The sequence below is a fragment of the Oryza sativa genome, chromosome 2, assembly GCF_034140825.1.
Source record: "Oryza sativa Japonica Group chromosome 2, ASM3414082v1".
NCBI classification, from domain to species: Eukaryota; Viridiplantae; Streptophyta; class Magnoliopsida; order Poales; family Poaceae; genus Oryza; species Oryza sativa.
Window position 1 is genome coordinate 1416945 of NC_089036.1, and position 20193 is coordinate 1437137.

At 38.5% G+C, this 20193-nt stretch overlaps 3 protein-coding genes across 3 annotated transcripts; all 3 read left to right on the forward strand.

The window, feature by feature from the left end:
- The first annotated feature begins 2216 nt into the window (after positions 1-2216).
- LOC4328161 (uncharacterized) lies at positions 2217-5999 on the forward strand. Its single transcript, XM_015767368.3, has 9 exons — positions 2217-2503; positions 2874-2938; positions 3100-3148; positions 3860-3954; positions 4109-4194; positions 4270-4329; positions 4407-4488; positions 5313-5426; positions 5529-5999. Exons 1-9 carry the CDS (start codon positions 2287-2289, stop codon positions 5691-5693), a joined length of 933 nt encoding a protein of 310 aa, XP_015622854.1. The 5' UTR covers positions 2217-2286; the 3' UTR covers positions 5694-5999.
- A 685-nt stretch (positions 6000-6684) lies between these two features.
- On the forward strand, positions 6685-7705 carry LOC4328162 (glycine-rich protein 5). Its single transcript, XM_026023067.2, has one exon. It carries the CDS (start codon positions 6806-6808, stop codon positions 7523-7525), a length of 720 nt encoding a protein of 239 aa, XP_025878852.1. The 5' UTR covers positions 6685-6805; the 3' UTR covers positions 7526-7705.
- Positions 7706-17449: 9744 nt separating this feature from the next.
- On the forward strand, positions 17450-18183 carry LOC4328165 (uncharacterized). The gene has a single exon (XM_015769513.3). It carries the CDS (start codon positions 17575-17577, stop codon positions 17872-17874), a length of 300 nt encoding a protein of 99 aa, XP_015624999.1. The 5' UTR covers positions 17450-17574; the 3' UTR covers positions 17875-18183.
- The last annotated feature ends 2010 nt before the right edge of the window (positions 18184-20193 follow it).

Genomic DNA, 20193 nt, shown 5'->3' on the forward strand with positions numbered 1-20193 from the left:
TGTCCATTTTATTGGAATTTTTCTTATAGGATTGAAATCCTCCAAAATTTATACAAATCAAAGAGGCCCTAAAAATATGAATTCAATGACGATGTAAAAAATGTAAGAATAGAATGTCACGCTTTATATTGGTTTCAAACACACTAGAATTCAACCGTTTTGTATATATTTACATGGTTAAAAACCTAGAAATTCTTGAGAATAATCTTTTGTATAATAGAGATACCACTATATGTCATATAGAAATTCTTGAGAATAATCTTTTGTATAATAGAGATACCACTATATGTCATATAGAGAAAGCAAAGAAAAAGTGCATGAGAATTAAAAAATTAAATAAAAACGTGAGGTGAGGTTATGAACTCATGCTTAACAGTCTCAACGGTTGCCTAAAAACCAAAGAAAAAAATTTTAAAAACTTAATTTAATTAATTTTAAAATTGATTTTAAGATATTTTTAGCATAGTTTTTTTTAGTATTGGTTTTAAAGTCGCTAAGGATACATATGTTAAAGTTTTAGGTCCCTAATAAGCCATTCGACTTGTAATCAATTTTTGGGCAACCGATGAGCCCCTAAATTCATATAGAGTTGAGATGTGCTTTGTAGGAAAGGAACTCCATATATTCTTTTTTTAGCAATGATATTCTTTTGCTCCAAATAGTGCATTGAAACCATCCAAGTTTTCTTTTGAAATTGCTTTAATCCAGAGAGACCTAAATCTCTTAGCTTCCCAATTTAGCACAAATCCTTTTACCCCAAACTCATCTATGTATAGAACATAAAGATAGTTTTGATGTGAATATTTTCCGATCTATTACAATTATTCGTTAGTAGTTATATTGGATGATAAACCAGTTTTACAAACGGCTTGGTATTTGTAAAGTACTCTCTCTGTCTTAAATTAATTCACATGAATTATGTAACTTGACTTATTTTGAACAAAGGGAATTGAATTGGTGTGGTCCATATCATCTTGTTACTATCGATTTTCTCATAATTTAATTCTAGTAACTAAAATGTCTCTAAAGTATTTACCTCATATCGGCCTTAAAAACATAATTTTCAACTTTATATGCTACGTCTCCAAGTATTTACTCCTCCAATTTCTAATTTTTTGACGTTTTGGACATTATCTCACATAAAAAAATTAATTAGGATGCTTATTTTATGTATTTTCACATTAAATATATTAGTGCGGTGGTTCTAATAAACTTAACCTGGTAGTTATGACCGGTAGTTTCAAAGATTTAGGTTGGATTTAAATCTTGGCACCTACTATTTTTCTATGCTTTTACCGTGGCGTTGGAAACGATACGACAATTTGATTTTTTTTTCCACATGATTTTTGCGCTGCTGGACAAGAGTCGATGCACAGGTTAACGTGATTTGCATGCATACATGTATACAAGCTAAAGTGATCACATGGAGACTAAAAAAGTAGTGATATACATATTACTGAACCGTACGACTACGCTGAACCAACCAATCACGAAGTTCATAAGTATTCACGTGGGCCCAATCAGAATAAGTTAAAACCTAAGCTTATGTCCAGTTGTACACATGTCGGACAAACGCAGTCGTATGTGCAGTCATTCCGAGACTAAAACATCAAAAGTTTTTATTCAAAAGGTCCAAGCCCCGAATGTCAACTAATTCATCACTAGAGGGAGTATTATGTTTATGCTTTTAATTTTTCACTTTGTGCATTAAAATATTTAATAATTTATATGTGTTTATGGTACTTTCAAACGAGATATCTTATATTTTTCTTGTAACTATAAATTCATCTTAAAATATAAGAGGTTTTGGTTGATGAAACATATTTTATTCTAATACTATGAATCTGAATATAGAGCCTAACCAAAAATTTTTTATATTCGAGAGCGAAGAAAGTAGATCATACTATGATCTATACTAGGAACAACAATACACATATGTGATACGAAGAGCAAACTAGAAAACCATGGTTGCGTTTAGTTCACACTAAAATTGAAAGTTTGATTAAAATTAGAACGATGTGACGGAAAAGTTAAAAATTTGTGTGTAGAAAAGTTTCGATGTGATGAAAAAGTTAGAAGTTTAAAGAATTATTTTGGAACTAAAAACCGCGCATGTCACGAACGAAGCATGCAAAGCAGCAACCGAAATAACGAATCAACCCTGAAACCGCACAAAAACGGCAACACAAAACACAACCACAACCACAAGCAGGTCCGGTCGAGCCGAGTCGAGTCAATCTCTCTTCTCTCTTCTCTCCTCTCCTCTCCACTCTCCGATCCCCACGTATGGCGGCGGCGGCGGCATCTGCGGCGGCGGCGACGGCCGCGGAGGACGGGGCGCGGCTGCTGCGGCTGGAGGAGCAGGCGGGGCACGGCGGCGGCGGCGCGTGGGAGTACCTCTGCCTCGCCCGCAGGCTCCGCGCGCGCCGCCCGGAGCCCGTCCTCCGCCTCGGCCTCGCCCTCCTCAACGACTCCTCCGCCCGCTCCCGCCTCGCCTCAGAACGTAACCTGCCATGTCCTCCCTCCCCCCTCCCCTCCCCTCTACCCGATCTCTCGCAATTCCGCTCGGTGGGTAGATGGATTTGGTGGATAGATCTCGTGATCTGCTCCTCCCGACGCCCCGATCCATCTGTGGATGCGATGCCGGGGTTTTGGATGGCCAACTTTGAACCCTATTGTTAGATTGCGGTTGTAGTACTGTGGGATCTGTAGAATTGAGGTTTTTTTTTAGAAAAATAATAATTGTGTGTTGCCTGAAACCCCTGCTGTTTTACAGTTAGAATTACTGCAATAGGATTGCAAGGCTGCAGGATCTGATTGCTCCCTTCGCGATTAGTTCACTAGTGAACTGAGATTGCTTTATTTTGATGCAGAGTGGACGCTGTATGAGCAGGTGGCAGTGGCTGCCATGGATTGCCAGCGTCTCGATGTGGCAAAGGTGAGGTTGCGCTCGTGTTGTACTGGCAGTGGCACCCTTTTGAGCTCAGTTCCTGTTTCTCTGATTCAACGCAATTTCATTTAATCACTAAACAGTTCACGCTTTTGGGGCCTTTAGTTATCCAAATTTCTGATGAAGCGATCTCTTTCATGACTTTACAGGATTGTATTGGAGTGCTTTCCAAGCAGTTTCCTGGCAGCATGCGGGTTGGTAAGTTCTTTCAGAGATCAGCATAATATAGTTAGACTAGCATCATTTGTCAACAAACGTAGATCTTATATTTTGCTTTTGGATGCACATCCGATAAGACTGGAAATAAAAATTACATATGGCTGAGAAAAACTAAATATAAAAACAATCTGGCCTAGAACTTAAAAAAATGCCACCAATCCTGTGTCATAAATTTATGTCAAGTTACAATTAGGGTTGACAATAGGCCACTCTGTCAATAACTTGAGGAGAAAATACGGAGGCAAATGGTCAGGGCTATTAATCTAGATTATTATGAGTTGCACTGAATTGCTTAACCATAGTACAATATGATGCTAAACCAATCTTACAGGAACTGATGTTGATTTCTTTGAAAAGATACACCTGTATCTAGCTTACTACTCCATATATCAAGATAGAACGATGATGTGGTAAGCTGGATTATAGCAATGCTATCAGACTAGGCATTATTTGATCTAAAGTAGGAGGGCAGTGTGCCTATCAACTGAACATGTCATATCTTACATGTTTCTTAACTAATGATCTATTACCTAAATCCTGGTGCGCACAAATAAATGCCACATACACCTAATATCAAATTCCCCTATACTTCATATGAGTTTGCAACTTGATATATGCTGAGACATGTGATGCTGATTCTTATGGATATTTTTCTGCATATGGTACTAAACACTTTGCCCTCAAATGAAGGTCGATTGGAAGCCCTGCTGTTTGAAGCAAAGGGTGAATGGACTGATGCTGAAAGGGCCTATGCGCTTATCCTTGAAAACAATCCGTTCGATCAGGTATAATTGATATTTCTGCTGCTGATCCTGGTTTATATGCTGTGAACCTGATGTGCAAGATGGAGTTTGATTTCCTTGGTATATAAAGCCGTTCAAATGCTTGGGATGATAATTTTACAGGGGCATATTAAATATTTTCCTTGTGTGCTTTCAGATTGTCCACAAGAGAAAAATTGCTATTGCAAAAGCACAGGGTGACATGGCATTAGCTGTTGAGTATCTCAACAAGTATTTGGAACTGTAAGTATCTGCATCAACCTGATGCGTTAACCATATATGTTTACCTCTAATACAGTGACTTTCCCTGTGTGTTAGATTTATGGCAGATCATGATGCTTGGAGAGAACTTGCTGAAACATATGTTGCCTTACAAATGTGAGATATTTAATCATCGATTCATTCACATCTGTTAGAATGTGATGATGCTAATTTTGTTATTCCTCTTGTATCAGGTATAAACAAGCTGCCTTTTGTTATGAGGAGCTAATATTGGCCCAACCAACCGTTCCACTTTATCATCTAGCTTATGCCGAGGTAAGTGAACTATGCCAAACTCATCCCTCATTCTCTCAAAGTCTCAAAGAAAAATAAAACAAAATAAAATTGTATCAACTTATGCAGTTTCTCATTTTCATGTGGAGTGCAGCAGTAATAGTTTGTTTTGTTCCTCAATGAACTAATGGCCAACTGGCCAAGTCTTACAGTGGCAATGAACATCAAAAGGCTAATTAAAATTAAGCACAGTAAAGTTATTGCTCATCCTATTGAAAACAGTGTTGCTTGATTCAATAGAATTCCATACAGAGCGATATACTTATTTGCACATTTTACGGACGTTGTGTTTGGCAATGTAAATGGTGTTTTTGAGAAATGAATTCAAAGTTTATCTTAGAATTTGCCCCCCCCCCTCTGTGCTGTTTTTATACCAGTTCTGTTGTTATGTTGTAAAGTGATGATGGGAAGAATTTGTTGGAGCTTGATCTTATGGGGTCTTCTGGGATTTTGGTGGGGAAAATTTTCTCCCTTGTTTTAGTAGTTGTTGTGTATGCCATATGCACGTTACTTAATCTATACAGTAGGTGCAAGAGAATTTACCGCATTTACCGCTGCTTTTTTCTGATTTATACATAATAACTTATTTAACATGCTTTTCTGATTTGGAGATGCTACTACTGTTGCTTTTTTTTTTTGTTGAATGCAAAATCACCACAAATTTAGTGTTCTATACATGCAACTAATTCAAGCCTAGAACCTGTCTGCAACTCATGATTCTGCTGGAAACTCAATTGATCTCATCCTACACCTCTCTGTACTTCTCAAATTCTCATGAACTGTGTGTAATCCTTTATATTTTCTAGGTTCTGTATACAATGGGTGGTTTGGAAAACCTTCAAACAGCTAGAAAATATTATGCATCTACAATACAGTTGACTGGAGGCAAGAATACAAGAGCCCTCTTTGGCGTGTGTTTGGTAAGACATCAGTGCTGTTCCACAACTTCTAAGAATCTCAGTTGGCTTCCTTTTGTTATCCAATACTAATCCTCTTATGTATACCACCTTCAACATCAACAGTGTAGCTCGGCAATCAATCAGTTGACCAAAGGGAGGAATAAGGAAGAGGAAAGCTCAGAACTGCAGAGCTTGGCTTCAGAGGCACTATTGAAGGATTACAAGCAACGAGCACCGTCGAAGGAGGCACTCATCACCAGCCTGTTGAAGAACATGAAACTCTCCTGATCTTGCCCTCCACTCATCGAAGGTTTTTTAGCTTGTGGCACAATCGCAGCTAGTCAGTGGCGCCACAATGGCAGTTTGACAAATCAATTGATAGCAGTATAATGCTTGTTTTTTTTTTCTCCTGATGGCACCGAAATTGTAAAACTTATGTAAGATGCTTCAATGGGTTGTACCACACCTGTTTTGATCATTTAGAAATATATATTCATCGTCGTGTTTTGATTGCAAACTGTACTAAGACCATCCGTTGTAATTTCAGGATAGAAAATTTTGAATAATACCTTCGAAAGCTGTACCATTTGTTAACTTGCCAGACCTCATGCTGTTCCTTCAAGACTGTCATAAACAGAAAAGACATAAATTACTTTAAATCTAAGCTCCACACTTCATGTGCCAATTATTCATGGTTTCTCAAATTACAGAGTACTTAGTAGTAAATAAATAGTACTACTAATCACTATGTTTTTGTAATATTGGTTGTCTATTTTATTTTCTGCGGAGGGAGTAATGTTTTTCCATTTCATTTCACCAGTTTTTAGGCCTAGTTAGATTTAGATTATAGCGTGGATTGTCTGCTTTATTATAGTGATAAATTAAAATTTTAAGAAATAAATTTAACAAATAGTTTAAAGGTATCTGACTCAGTTACAATGATAAATTCAAAATTTTAAGAAATAAATTTAACAAATAGCTTTCAAGAAGTGGTTTGGAGCTGAACAATGCCGCGCGTAAGAAAGTTTAAAAGAAACGATATTTTTAAAAGTTCAGAGCGAATAGTCTGATAAATATAAGCTTAAAAAGAGCCAGACCTTAGCGATTAAAATGACACTAGTTTCGTTGAGCGAAAATGCACCAAGAAAGTAAAGGGAGCATGCATGCGCGCGACAGGCGCTACCACCGCACGTCACCCGCGAAGCTCTCATGGCCTCACACACCGCGCCATTGCCATCGTTTCACCCTACATATAAACCGCATCCACGACGCCAACGATCGCTCGAATTGATCTTTCTTGCTCGCGATCGATTCGATCGTCGTCGACGCTTCGATTAATTCTCGCTCGCAGAGACCACCACCAGTAGCAGCATCCAGCTGATTAAATTAAGCTCGCGGCAATGGCGCAGGTGAGCAGGACGGTCGTGGCGGCGCTGCTCCTCGTCGCCGCCGTGGTGGCGGCGTCGCCCGTGGCGTCGGCGGCCACGTACGGCTGCTTCGAAGACTGCTACGAGCGCTGCGCCTCCGGGAAGAAGGACGAGGCCTGCACCAAAATGTGCAAGGAGGCTTGCGGCGGCGCCGCCACGGACGGCCATGCCCCCGCCGCTGGCGCTGGTGCTGGCGCCGGCGCTGGCGCCGCCGTCGGGGCTGGCGCTAAGGCTGCCATCGGGGTTGGCGCCGGAGCTGGCGCTGGCGCTGGCGCCGGCGTCGGAGCTGGCGCTAAGGCCGCCATCGGGGCTGGCACCGGAGCTGGCGCTGGCGCTGGTGCTGGCGCCGGCGTCGGGGCTGGCGCTAAGGCCGCCATCGGGGCTGGCGCTGGAGTTGGCGCTGGCGCTGGCGCTGGTGCTGGTGCCGCCGTCGGGGCTGGCGCTAAGGCCGCCATCGGGGCTGGCGCCGGAGCTGGCGCTGGCGTTGGCGCCGCCATCGGGGCTGGCGCTAAGGCCGCCATCGGGGCTGGCGCCGGAGCTGGCGCCGGCGTCGGGGCTGGCGCTAAGGCCGCCATCGGGGTTGGCGCTGGCGTTGGTGCTGGCGCCGCCGTCGGGGCTGGCGTTGGAGCCGCCGCCAAAGTCGCCGGCGCCGCCGAGGGCGCCGCCGGCGCGGCACCCAAGGTGTACGCGTGAGATCGATCGATCGAGCGGCGTCCATCTCCACTACTCCATCCATATATAAACTCGCTGTCGATTGTTTGTTGTTAATAAAAGTTTGGTTAATTTAAACGTCAAGCGTTTAGTTGTTTAATTTACATGCAAATCTCGCGATTTGTGATAATTAACTACCGAAATGTGTGTTTGGGCTGCTAATTCATCCTTCTCGCTCCATATTAATTTGTCCATGTTACATGTGTGTAAATGTTATAAAGATCTAACTCATGGGCGGACTATATATATATATATATATATACCTACGCGTTTCACCTTGGTTAAAAGCAAACGGTTCGGTGATCCAACAAATCCAATATAGAAGAGGCCCAAATACAAAGTGGATCAAAGAGCAGCATTTGCATTGGCAGAAATTAATTTATCAAGAGATGTAATTAATATTGCTATTATTCTCTTTAAGCAAAGAACCAGACATGAAATTAAGATAGATATCTATTAGCTGTAAATTTATATATAAAAATACAATCACTTCCAACACTGTTTAGATTACTACTTGTCGTATTAATAAACTTCCATCAGAATTTATTCCTATTTTACCTCCACCCACTCTCTCACCCCCCCAACACTCCAACTATTATCATTTAATAACGGTTCGGCTATAATTATGGCGACAGATTTTTCCCACAAACACAGTCGAATTTTTTCAGCCTTAGAATTGGCATGAAGATTCGAGCTCACGGGGCATCAGCACACACACGCTTTGCTGTGATTGATTCTGACACGCCATAGATGCACTGATATGCTTTTTAAACTTTGTTGTTGTTGTAAATTATATATTTATACAGATTTACAAGGTAGTTACACCTCACTTACACACCACTTATATGTAATTTTAGAATTTACATATGTAATTTTAAGACTTACATATGTAATTTTGGGATTTACATTGTAAATACACTAAAATTACATATGTAATTTAGTGACTTACAATGTACATACATGCCGACTATTTTTTGGTGAAAAATATGGCGCCATAAATATAGCTAGTCCCTTTAATAAAGAGCACCAAAATATTTTTAAAATTTTAATCTCTGTTAAATAATCTAGAAATATTGATATTTTAGAATAGATAAAGTATTAAAACTTTGACTATATCTATATATCTCTATGGAGAAGACATAATTTCAGTAACAAATCTACTCATGATATAGTACAATAAAATCAATTACCTTGTGCAATTGGGTAAACAGGGTAATAATGGCCTCATTAATTATTCTTTGTAAATATATAAGATAACATGTGACATTCATATAAGAATCATGCACTATACAATATATAATTGCATTCGCACCCGAGGGGCTTGGCACCCTTTAAGGAGTATTCATGCATGTCGCAAAATGTAATTTCTAGCTGAATTAAGCTTCAATGCTAAATGACAAATTAGGTTCTATGAAATATAGGAGCACACTATTTTTCTTTACGAAACACAGTGCAAACGCAAAACACTTATATTTACGTGCGCATGCTCGCACGTATGAATACTTACTAGAGACCAAATTGGCATGAATTAAGATTGATCAAATTGTCACAAACGTCACGCTATGAAAATCGATACCATTTTTACAACACACAGACAATGACACAATTGACAACACACTACTATATAAACATACATATTTTTTTTATAAAAGGGTTTCTTTTTTTTTTTTGAAAAAGAAGAGCTAGAGCATATAATTGGATGTACACAATCCACCCACACATGCACTCTTTCTTTGAAAAAGAAAGCACACACCCACAAGTTACTAGCTAGCTATATTTGCAGCGTCATATTCTTAAAAAAAACAGTTAGAACATTTTTACGCTGTAAACTACCAGTACTTATATTAAAAGTTTGCAAACTTACACTTAATTACACTGTGAATTTTAATAGATGTACTGCAATACACAAATAACATATTATAGAGAATTAGAATTAAAAGTAATCGATTAACTACATATGTAAGAGAATGGAAGAGAAGATAGGAGAGATAGACATATATTAACAACTATAGATGAATACCTCATTGCGTTGCTGCGGGAAATTAAGTTACATAATATATACAAATATGATGCAATATGATTATTAAAACTGAAACAAATTAATACTTATAAATTTTGAGCCTATAAATAATTGAGATTGATGGTGTTACGAGAGAAGAAAGAAGGGACAATTCGAACCATAGATCTATCATACAAAGGCTAGAAATAATTAGGGTGATGTGACTTAATTAACGAGAAAAGAGAGAAACAGAAATAGTGGGGATGAACTATATAAGTATATAGGATTGATAGAAGAAAATAAATGATGAAGACCAAGTGAAAAATCAATGCGAAGCCCTATTTTTAGCAAAATTAGACCGTGTACATCTTTTGGATGTAGAGGCCGGTTTAATCCATTTTCTAAAACAAATTTTTAGCAAAAACATCTCGTAGCCTCACGCTTTGCCCGGGAACCTCTCGTAGCCTCACATCTCGTCATTCTCCCTCCTCCTTTCTCACGTATATAAACACACCCTCACCTCCTGGTGATAGATCATCTCTTGCATCAATCTTAATTTAATTTCTCTCTTCATCATCATCTCGCTCTCGATCTCCTACAGAAGCTACAATAGCCAGCAAATCAATCGATCGATCGATACGTGCAATGGCGGCCATGAAGGTGAACAAGATTGCCGTGGCGGCGCTGTTCCTCGTCGCCGTGGTGGTGGCGGGCGGCGCCGGCGCTAGCGCCCACGTCGGGGTTGGGGCTGGGGCCGGGGCCGACGCCGGCGTCGGTGCCGCCGTCGGGGCCGGCGCTGACGCCGCCCTCGGGGTTGGCGCCAACGCCGCCGGCGCCGCCGGGGCTGGAGTTGGGGCTGGAATTGGAGCCGCCGCCAACGTCGCCGGGTCTCTCACCGGCGCCGCCGAGGGCGCCGCCGGCGTGGCACCCAAGGTGCATGTGTGAGATCGATCGATCGATCGAGCGGCGCGGCGTACATCTCCACGACTCCATCCGCCCGTAGCGGCGCCGGCCATCGATCCACGACCATTCGCCGTCGATTGTTTTTGTTGTTAATAATTAAAGTTTGGTTAATTTAACCGCCAAGTGTTTGGTTGTTTATTTTATACTCTATCCGTACTAATAAAGAAAGTCGTTTAGGATAATGTTTAAGTCAAATCTTGGAAATATAAATAATGAACAACTCTCAAATTATTGAGTTTGAAAATGTAAAAATTACATGAATAGATTTGTCTTGAAAAATACTTTCATAAAAATATACATATATCACTTTTTAATAAATATTTTTATAGAAATAAGATATCAAAGTTATGTTTTGAAGACTGTGTCGCTGTCCAAAACAACTTTCTTTATGAGTATGGAGGGAGTATATGCAAACCTCGCGATTTGTGATAATTAATTAACTACCGAAATGTGTGTGCGGCCTGGGGCGTTGCTAATTCATCCTTCGCTCGGTCGCTCCATTAATTTGTAATATAAATATATATCCATGTATTTTGTGTAAATGTTATAAAGATCTAACTTATGGGCGGATCATCATATATACTGACGTGTAAACGTTGCTTAAAATTTTGATTGTTTTGTTACAAAATCTAACTCATCACTCATGCATGGACCATGCATACCTACACGTTTCATCTTGGTTAAAAGTAAACGGTTTTATGATCCAACAAATCCAATATAAAAGAGGCCCAAATACAAAGTGGATAAAAGAACATCATTTGCATTGGCTGAAATTATTTCTAGTCTAGAGATGTAGTAATTAATATAGCTATTATTCTCTTTAAGCTAAGAACCAGGCATGCTTAAACTTTTGAAACAAATTGAGATAGATAGCTATTAGCAGTAAATTTATATATCAAAATACAATCAAATCAATTCCACCTCTATTCAGATTACTATTTGTTGTATCAATGAACTTCCATTCAAATTTCTTCTTATTTTACCTCCACTCACCCTCTCATCCCCAACGCCCCAAATATCATCATTTAATACAGAACACCAAAATAATTTTTAAAATTTTAATCCCTGTTAAATAATCTAGAAATGTTGATATTTTAGAATGAATAAATTTCACAAAACTACAGATACTTTAGTCAAATTATCATAAAACAACATATCTAAGGTGATGTATTACAAAACTACAGATTTAACACTAAAATTCTCAAAGAACTACATATTTAAGGTGGAGTATCGCAAAACTACAGATTAAGTAACAAAATTATCCCAAAACTACAGGTTTAGTATCAATTCAATCATAAAACTTAGATATTTATAACTCAAATATAAGACTAGTGTTAAGGATTTAAACTCCAAAATCTGTAGTTTTGTCATAACTTTGTTACTAAATCCATAGTTTTGCGATACTCCACTTTAAATATGTAGTTTTGTAATAAATTTATTGTTAAATTTGTAGTTTTATGATATATCACCTTAAATCTATAGTTTTGTGATAATTTGGCTAGAGTATATGCAGTTTTGTGAAATTTACTCTTTTAGAATAGATAGAGTGTTGTACTTTGACTATATCTATATATCTATACGGAGAAGACATAATTTTCAATAACAAATCTACTCATGATATACGATAAAATCAATTACCTTGTGCAATTAGGTAAACAGGGTAATAATAGCCTCATTAATTATTCTTTGTAAATGTATAAGATAACCAGTGACATTCATACAAGAATCTTGCACTATACAATATATAATTGCATTCGCACCTGAGGGGCTTGGCACCCTCGTAAGGAGCAATCATGCATGTCGCCAAATGTAATTTCTAGCCAAATTAAGCCTCAAAGCTCAATGACAAATTAAGGTTCTATGAAGTATAGAAGCACATTATTTTTCTTTACGAAACACAGTCCAGACGCAAAACACTTATATTTATGTGCCTACGCTCACACGTATGAATGAATATATACCTTACCCTATAAATACTTCCTAGAGACTAAATTGACATGAATTGAGATTGATGAAGTTGGCATGGACATCTCGCTATGAAAATCGATACCATTTGTACAACACACAGACAATGAGACTATTGCCAATACTCAACGCTACTATATAAACATACATAATTTTTTTATCAAAAGGATTTTTTTTTAAAAGAAAAGTGTCGATGTTTTAGGTCACGACTACGGTATTTGCATGGTATGGAGATCGTTGGTACCAGGGTATATGCAAGATTGAAGTAAAAGAGACAGAAACAAGGATTTTTACGCAAATTCGGGCCCCCTTCACAGGAAGCTAATGACCCTACTCCCGTTAACCGAAGCCAGTGTTGCTTTTTATTCGGCTGAATCACACAAGTACAATAATTGCGATAACCTATCTAGCTGTCTTCGACTTGGCGACATGGATCACCAACACGTAGTCGACGACAGGGTAGTCTTCCTCCTCGTGTACGAACTCGTCGAAATCAGAGATGGCGCTAGATCCCTCTTGTCGGTCTCCACAAGCACCAGATTGGGTTTGTCTAGGTTAATCTCTAATGCCGATGTCTGGCTTGTTTTGGCTTGTGTGTTGATTTGTTGTGTGTGTTCTCTCCCCTAGGGGATTTTGTATTTATACAATAAATGTCCCATTGTCCAAGTAGAACTAGGGAGACCAAAATGGAAAAAATCCTAATAGTCCTTATAGTTTTTATATAGAACTCTATTTGTCATTCCTTATCCGGAATTCCTTCTATATACGAGGTATGATTCCTTATAAGATTTGGTATATGGTGAGCCCCGCCGAGTTTAGTCAATTACTACTAGGTATGTGCTATTCATAACCATGATAAAAAAGAGCTAGAGCATATAATTGGATGTACACACAATCCACCCACACATGCACTATTTCTTAAAAAAAAAGCACGAACCCACAAGTTAGTAGCTATGTTCATAGCGTCATATTTAAAAAAACAGTTAGACCATTTTTACGCTGTAAATTACTCGTACTTATATATTAATAAAAGTTTGCAAACTTACTAGATATACTGCAATGTTTGTAATACACAATTAACACATTAGAATTAGAATTAAAAGTAATTGATTAACTACATATGAAAAGAAGATAGGAGAGGTAGACATATATTAAAATAGAAGAAAATTAAATAACTGATGAAAACCAAGTGAAAAATTAATGCGAAACCCTATTTTTAGCAAAAACAAATTAAACCTATTCACGCTTGTCCGGGAACCTCTCGTAGCCTGACATGATCACATCTCTCGTCATTCCCCCCTCCTCCTTTCTCACGTATATAAACACCCCCTCCCCTCCGGTTGATCGATCATCTCTTGCATCGATCTTAATTTCTCTCTTCATCTTCTCGCTCTCGATCTCCTACAGAAGCTATAGTAGCCAGCAAATCAATCGATCGATCCGTACAATGGCGGCCATGAAGATGAACAAGATTGCCGTGGCGGCGCTGTTCCTCGTCGCCGTGGTGGTGGCGGGCGGCGCCGGCGCTAGCGCCCACGTCGGGGTTGGGGTTGGGGCTGGGGCCGGCGCCGACGCCGCCCTCGGGGTTGGCGCCAACGCCGCCGGCGCCGCCGGGGCTGGAGTTGGGGCTGGAATTGGAGCCGCCGCCAACGTCGCCGGGTCTCTCACCGGCGCCGCCGGCGTGGCACCCAAGGTGCATGTGTGAGATCGATCGATCCATCGATCGATCGAGCGCGCGGCGGCGTCATCTCCACTACTCCATCCGCCCGTAGCAGCGCCGGCCATCGATCCACGACCATTCGCCGTCCATTGTTTTTGTTGTTAATAATCAAAGTTTGGTTAATTTAACCGTCAAGTGTTTGGTTGTTTATTTTATACTCCATCCGTACTGATAAAAAAATCATTTAGAAGAATGTTTAATTCAAACCTTAGGAATATAAATCATGAATAACTCTCAAGTTGTTGAGTTTGAAAATGTAAAAATTATATGAATAAATTTGTCTTGAAAAATACTTTTATAAAAGCATGCATATATCACTTTTTAATAAATAATTTTATAGAAATAAGATATCAAAGTTATGTTTTAAAGACCGTGTCGCTGTCCAAAACGACTTCCTTTACGAGTATGGAAACCTCGCCGATTTGTGATAATTAATTAACTACCGAAATGTGTGTGCGGCCTGGGGCGTTGCTAATTCATCCTTCGCTCGGTCGCTCCATTAATTTGTAATATAAATATATATCCATATATTTTGTGTAAATGTTATAAAGATCTAACTTATCGGCGGATCATCATATATACTGGCATGTAAACGTTGCTTAAAATTTTGACTGTTTTGTTACAAAATCAAACTCATCACTCATGCATGGACCATGCATACCTACTCGTTTTATCTTGGTTAAAAGTAAACGGTTTGATGATCCAACAAATCATAGAAGAGGCCCAAATACAAAGTGGATAAAAGAGCATCATTTGCATTGGCTGAAATTATTTTTAATCTAGAGATGTAGTAATTAAGGAACTAGCTAGCAAATTCGAGTAATTAATATAGCTATTATTCTCTTTAAGCTAATTAAGAACCAGGCATGCTTAAACTTTTGAAACAAATTTATATATCAAAATACAATCAATTCCACCTCTATTCAGATTACTACTTGTCGCATCAATGAACTTCCATTCAAATTTCTTCTTATTTTACCTCCACTCACCCTCTCATCCCCAACACCCCAACTATCATCATTTAATACAGAACACCAAAATATTTTTTAAATTTTAATCCCTGTTAAATAATCTAGAAATGTTGATATTTTAGAATGAGTAAATTTCACAAAACTACAGATACTTTGGTCAAATTATCACAAAACTGTTGATTTAAAGTGATGTATTACAAAACTACATATTTAACACTAAAATTTTCAAAGAACTATATATTTAAGGTGGAGTATCGTAAAACTACAGATTAAGTAACAAAATTATCCCAAAACTACATGTTTAGTATAAATTCAATCATAAAACTTAGACATTTATAACTCAAATATAACACAAGTGCTAAGGATTTAAACTCCAAAATCTGTAGTTTTGTCATAACTCTGTTACTAAATCTATAATTTTCCGATACTCCACTTTAAATATGTAGTTTTGTGATAAATTTATTATTAAATTTGTAGTTTTGTGATACATCACCTTAAATTTGTAGTTTTGTGATAATTTGGCTAGAGTATTTGTAGTTTTGTGGTATTTACTCTTTTAGAATAAATGGAGTGTTGTACTTTGACTATATCTATATATCTATATGGAGAAGACATAATTTTCAATAACAAATCTACTCATGATATATAATAAAATCAATTACCTTGTGCAATTGGGTAAACAAGGTAATAATGACCTCATTAATTATTCTTTGTAAATGTATAAGATAACCAGTGACATTCATACAAGAATCATGCACTGTACAATATATAATTGCATTCGTACGGAGGGGCTTGGCACCCTTGTAAGGAGCAATCATGCATGTCGCCAAATGTAATTTCTAGCCAAATTAAGGTTCAAAGCTTGATGACAAATTAAGGTTCTATGAAGTATAGAAGCACATTATTTTTCTTTATGAAACACAGCGCAGATGCAAAACACTTATATTTACGTGTGTACGCTCACACGTATGAATAGATATGTACCTTACCCTATGAATACTTCCTAGAGACCAAATTGACATAAATTGAGATTGATGAAGTTGGAACAGATGTCTCGCTATGAAAATCGATACCATTTGTACAACACACAGACAATGAGACTATTGTCAACACTCAACACTACTATATAAACATACATAATTTTTTAATCAAAAGGTTTTTTTTTTGAAAAGAAAAGTGTTGACGTTTTAGGTCACGACTACGGTATTTGCATGGTATGAAGATCGACGGTACTAGGATATATGCGAGATTGAAGTAAAAGAAATTAGACAATGATTTTTATACAAATTCGGGCCCCTTCACATGAAGGTAATGACCCTACTCCCGTTTTCCGAAGCCGATGTTGCTCTTTATTCGTCTGAATCACACAAGTACAACAATTGGGATAACCTATCTAGCTGTCGTCGATTTGGCGACATGGATCACCAACACGTAGTCGATGACAGGGTAGTCTTCCTCCTCGAGTACGAACGCGTCGAGATCATAGATGGTACTAGATCCCCTCTTGTCGGCCTCCACAGGCACTAGATTGGATTTGCCTAGGCTAATCTCTAATGTCGATGTCTGGCTTGTCTTTGCTTGTGTGTTGATTTGTTGTGTCTTCTCTCCCCCTAGGGGGATTTGTATTTATACCAATAGATATCCCATTGTCCAAGTAGAATTAGGGAGACCAAAATAGATACAATCTGAATAGTACTTATAGTTTCTATAAAGAACTCTATTTGTTCTTCCTTATCCGGAACTCTTTTTATATACGAGATATGATTCCGTATAAGACTTGGTATATGGTAAGCCCCGTCGAGCTTAGTCAATTACTATTGGGTATGTGGTATCCATAAACATGACAAAAAAAGAGCTAGAGCATATAATTGGATGTACACAATCCACCCACACATGCTCTTTCTTAAAAAAAAGTGCAAACCACAAGTTAGTAGCTATATTCGTAACGCCATATTTAAAAAAACAGTTAGTCCATTTTTATGCTGTAAATTACTCGTACTTATTTATTATTAAAAGTTTGCAGACTTACACTTAATTACACTGCGAATTTTACTAGATATATACTAGCAATTGATTAACTACATATGGAAGAGAAGATAAGAGAGATAGACATATATTAACAATTAGATAGAAGAAAATTAATTAACTGATGAAAACCAAGTGAAAATTAATGCGAAGCCCTATTTTTAGCAAAAACTAAACCTATTGATCACGCTTGTCCGGGAACCTCTCGTAGCCTGACATATGATCACATCTCTCGTCATTCTCCCTCCTCCTTTCTCACGTATATAAACACCACCCTCCCCTCCGGTTGATCGATCATCTCTTGCATCGATCTTAATTTCTCATCTTTTCGCTCTCGATCTCCTACAGAAGCAATAGTAGCCAGCAAATCAATCGATCGATCCGTACAATGGCGGCCCTGAAGATGAACAGGATGGCCGTGGCGGCGCTGTTCCTCGCCGCCGTGGTGGTGGCGGGCGGCGCTGGCGCTAGCGCCCACGTCGGGGTTGGGGCTGGGGCTGGGGCCGACGCCGGCGTCGGCGCCGCCGTCGGGGCTGGCGCTGACGCCGCCCTCGGGGTTGGCGCCGGCGCCGCCGGCGCCGCCGGGGCTGGAGTTGGAGCTGGAATTGGAGCCGCCGCCAACGTCGCCGGGTCTCTCACCGGCGCCGCTGAGGGCGCCGCCGGCGTGGCACCCAAGGTGCATGTGTGAGATCGATCGATCGATCGAGCGCGCCGCGGCTTCCATCTCCACGACTCCATCCGCCCGCAGCGGCTCCGGCGATCCATATTTTTATAAATTCGCAGTCGATTGTTTGTTGTTAATCAAAGTTTGGTTAATTTATCCGTCGAGTGTTTGGTTGTTTATTTCATATGCAAACCTCGCGATTTGTGATAAATAATTACCGAAATGTATGTGTGTGTGGGGTGCTAATTCATCCTTCACTCCATTAATTTGTTATAAATATATATCCTTGTACTAGTGTAAATGTAATAAAGATCTTAAGTTATGGGTGGATCATCATATACTCCCCCCGTCCCAAAAAAAAGACAAACTCTGGTTTCCGTTCCCAACGTTTGACCGTCCGTCTTATTTGAAAAAATTATAAAAAAAAACTAAAAAGACAAGTCACACATAAAATATTAATCATGTTTTATCATCTAACAACAATAAAAATACGAATTATAAAAATAATTCATATAAGACGGACAGTTAAAGTTGGACACGGAAACCCATGGTTTGTCTTTTTTCGAGACGGAGGGAGTATGTATTGACGTAACGTTGCTTGATTAAAATTTTGATTGTTTTGGTACGGAATCTAACTCATGGAACGGGCCATGCATGCATACCTACACGTTTCATCTTGGTTAAAAGCAAACGGTTCGATGATCGAACAAATGCAATATAGAAGAGGCCCAAATACAAAGTGGATAAAAGACCAGCATTTGCATTGGCTGAAATTGATTTTAATCTAGAGATGTAGTAGCTATTATTCTCTTTAAGCAAAGAACCAGGCATGAAAAAATAAGATAGATAGTTATTAGCAGTAAATTTATATATAAAAATACAATTACTTCCACCACTGTTCAGATTACTACTTGTCGTATTAATAAATTTCCATCGGAGTTTCTTCCTATATTTTACCTCCACCCACTCTCTCACCCCCCCCCCCAACGCCCCAACTATCATCATTAATAAAGAGCACTAAAATATTTTTAAAAATTTAATCTCTATTAAATAATCTAGAAATATTGATATTTTAGCATAGATAAAGTATTGTACTTTGACTATATCTATATGGAGAAGACATAATTTTTAATAACAAATCTACTCATGCAAAATCAATTACCTTATGCAATTGGGTAAACAGGGTAATAATGGCCACATTAATTATTTTTGTAAATGTATTAAGATAACATGTGACATTCATACAAGAATCCTGCACTATATATAGTGCGCACCCGGGGCTTGGCACCTTGTAAGGAGTAATCATGCAAGCATGTCGCCAAATGTAACTAATTTCTAGCAAGCCAAATTAAGCTTCGAGGCTAAATGACAAATTAAGACTCTATTAAGCATAGGAGCATATTATTTTCTTTTGTGAAACACAGTACAAACATAAATTACCTATATTTACATGCACATGCTTACACGTATGAATGAGTATACACCTTACCCTTTGAATACTTCCTAGAGACCAAATCAGCATGAATTGAGATTGATGAACTTGTCATGGTCATGGACGCCTCGCTATGAAAACCGATACTATTTGTACAACACACGGATAGTAAGACAATTGACAACATTACTATATGAACATATATTTTTTTATCAAAAGGATGCCTTTTTTTTTTGGAAAAACAAGAGCTAGGAGCATATAATTGGATGTACACAATCCACCCACACATGCAAACTTTTTCTTTAAAAAAACGCACATCCTCAAGTGACTAGTTATTTTTTTAGCATCATATTCTTAAAAAAAAAGTTAGACCTTTTTACGTTGCAACTTACTCTTACTTATATTAAAAGATTAGAAACTTACACTTAATTACACTATAAATTTTAATAGATGTACTGCAATATTTGTAATACACATTATGGAGAATTAGAACTAAGGATGTGTTTGGATAATGGGAAATGGAGAGTGGGATTAGGATTGAGAAATGAATGAATGGTTAGGATTAAATGGAAGAGGGAGAATGAATGGTTAGGGTGTGTTCGGACCCAAGGGTTCCCAATCCCTCTCCATCGTATTCCGCGTGCATGCTTTTCAAACTGTTAAACAGTGCGTTTTTTGTAAAAATGTGTCTATACGAAAGTTGCTTAATTAAAAAAATCATATTGATCCATTTTTTTAAAAAAAATTAGCTAATACTTAATTAATCACACGCTAATGGACTGCTCCGTTTTCCGTGCTTGGGTGATATGTTCCCATTCATCAACAGCGAACACACCCTTAGCATTTAAAGATACCTTTTGATGGGTGGAAAATTATTTTCCTATCCCATTATCCAAACAATGCCTAAAAGT

Excerpts from the sequence above, each read along its gene's own strand:
- LOC4328161 (XM_015767368.3), top strand. The coding sequence starts at position 2,287 with ATGGCGGCGGCGGCGGCATCTGCGGCGGCGGCGACGGCCGCGGAGGAC. Across the intron at positions 2,504-2,873 it reads CTCCCGCCTCGCCTCAGAAC|AGTGGACGCTGTATGAGCAG; the intron begins GTAACCTGCCAT and ends ATTTTGATGCAG. Across the intron at positions 4,195-4,269 it reads CTCAACAAGTATTTGGAACT|ATTTATGGCAGATCATGATG; the intron begins GTAAGTATCTGC and ends CCTGTGTGTTAG.
- LOC4328162 (XM_026023067.2), top strand. The coding sequence starts at position 6,806 with ATGGCGCAGGTGAGCAGGACGGTCGTGGCGGCGCTGCTCCTCGTCGCC.
- LOC4328165 (XM_015769513.3), top strand. The coding sequence starts at position 17,575 with ATGGCGGCCCTGAAGATGAACAGGATGGCCGTGGCGGCGCTGTTCCTC.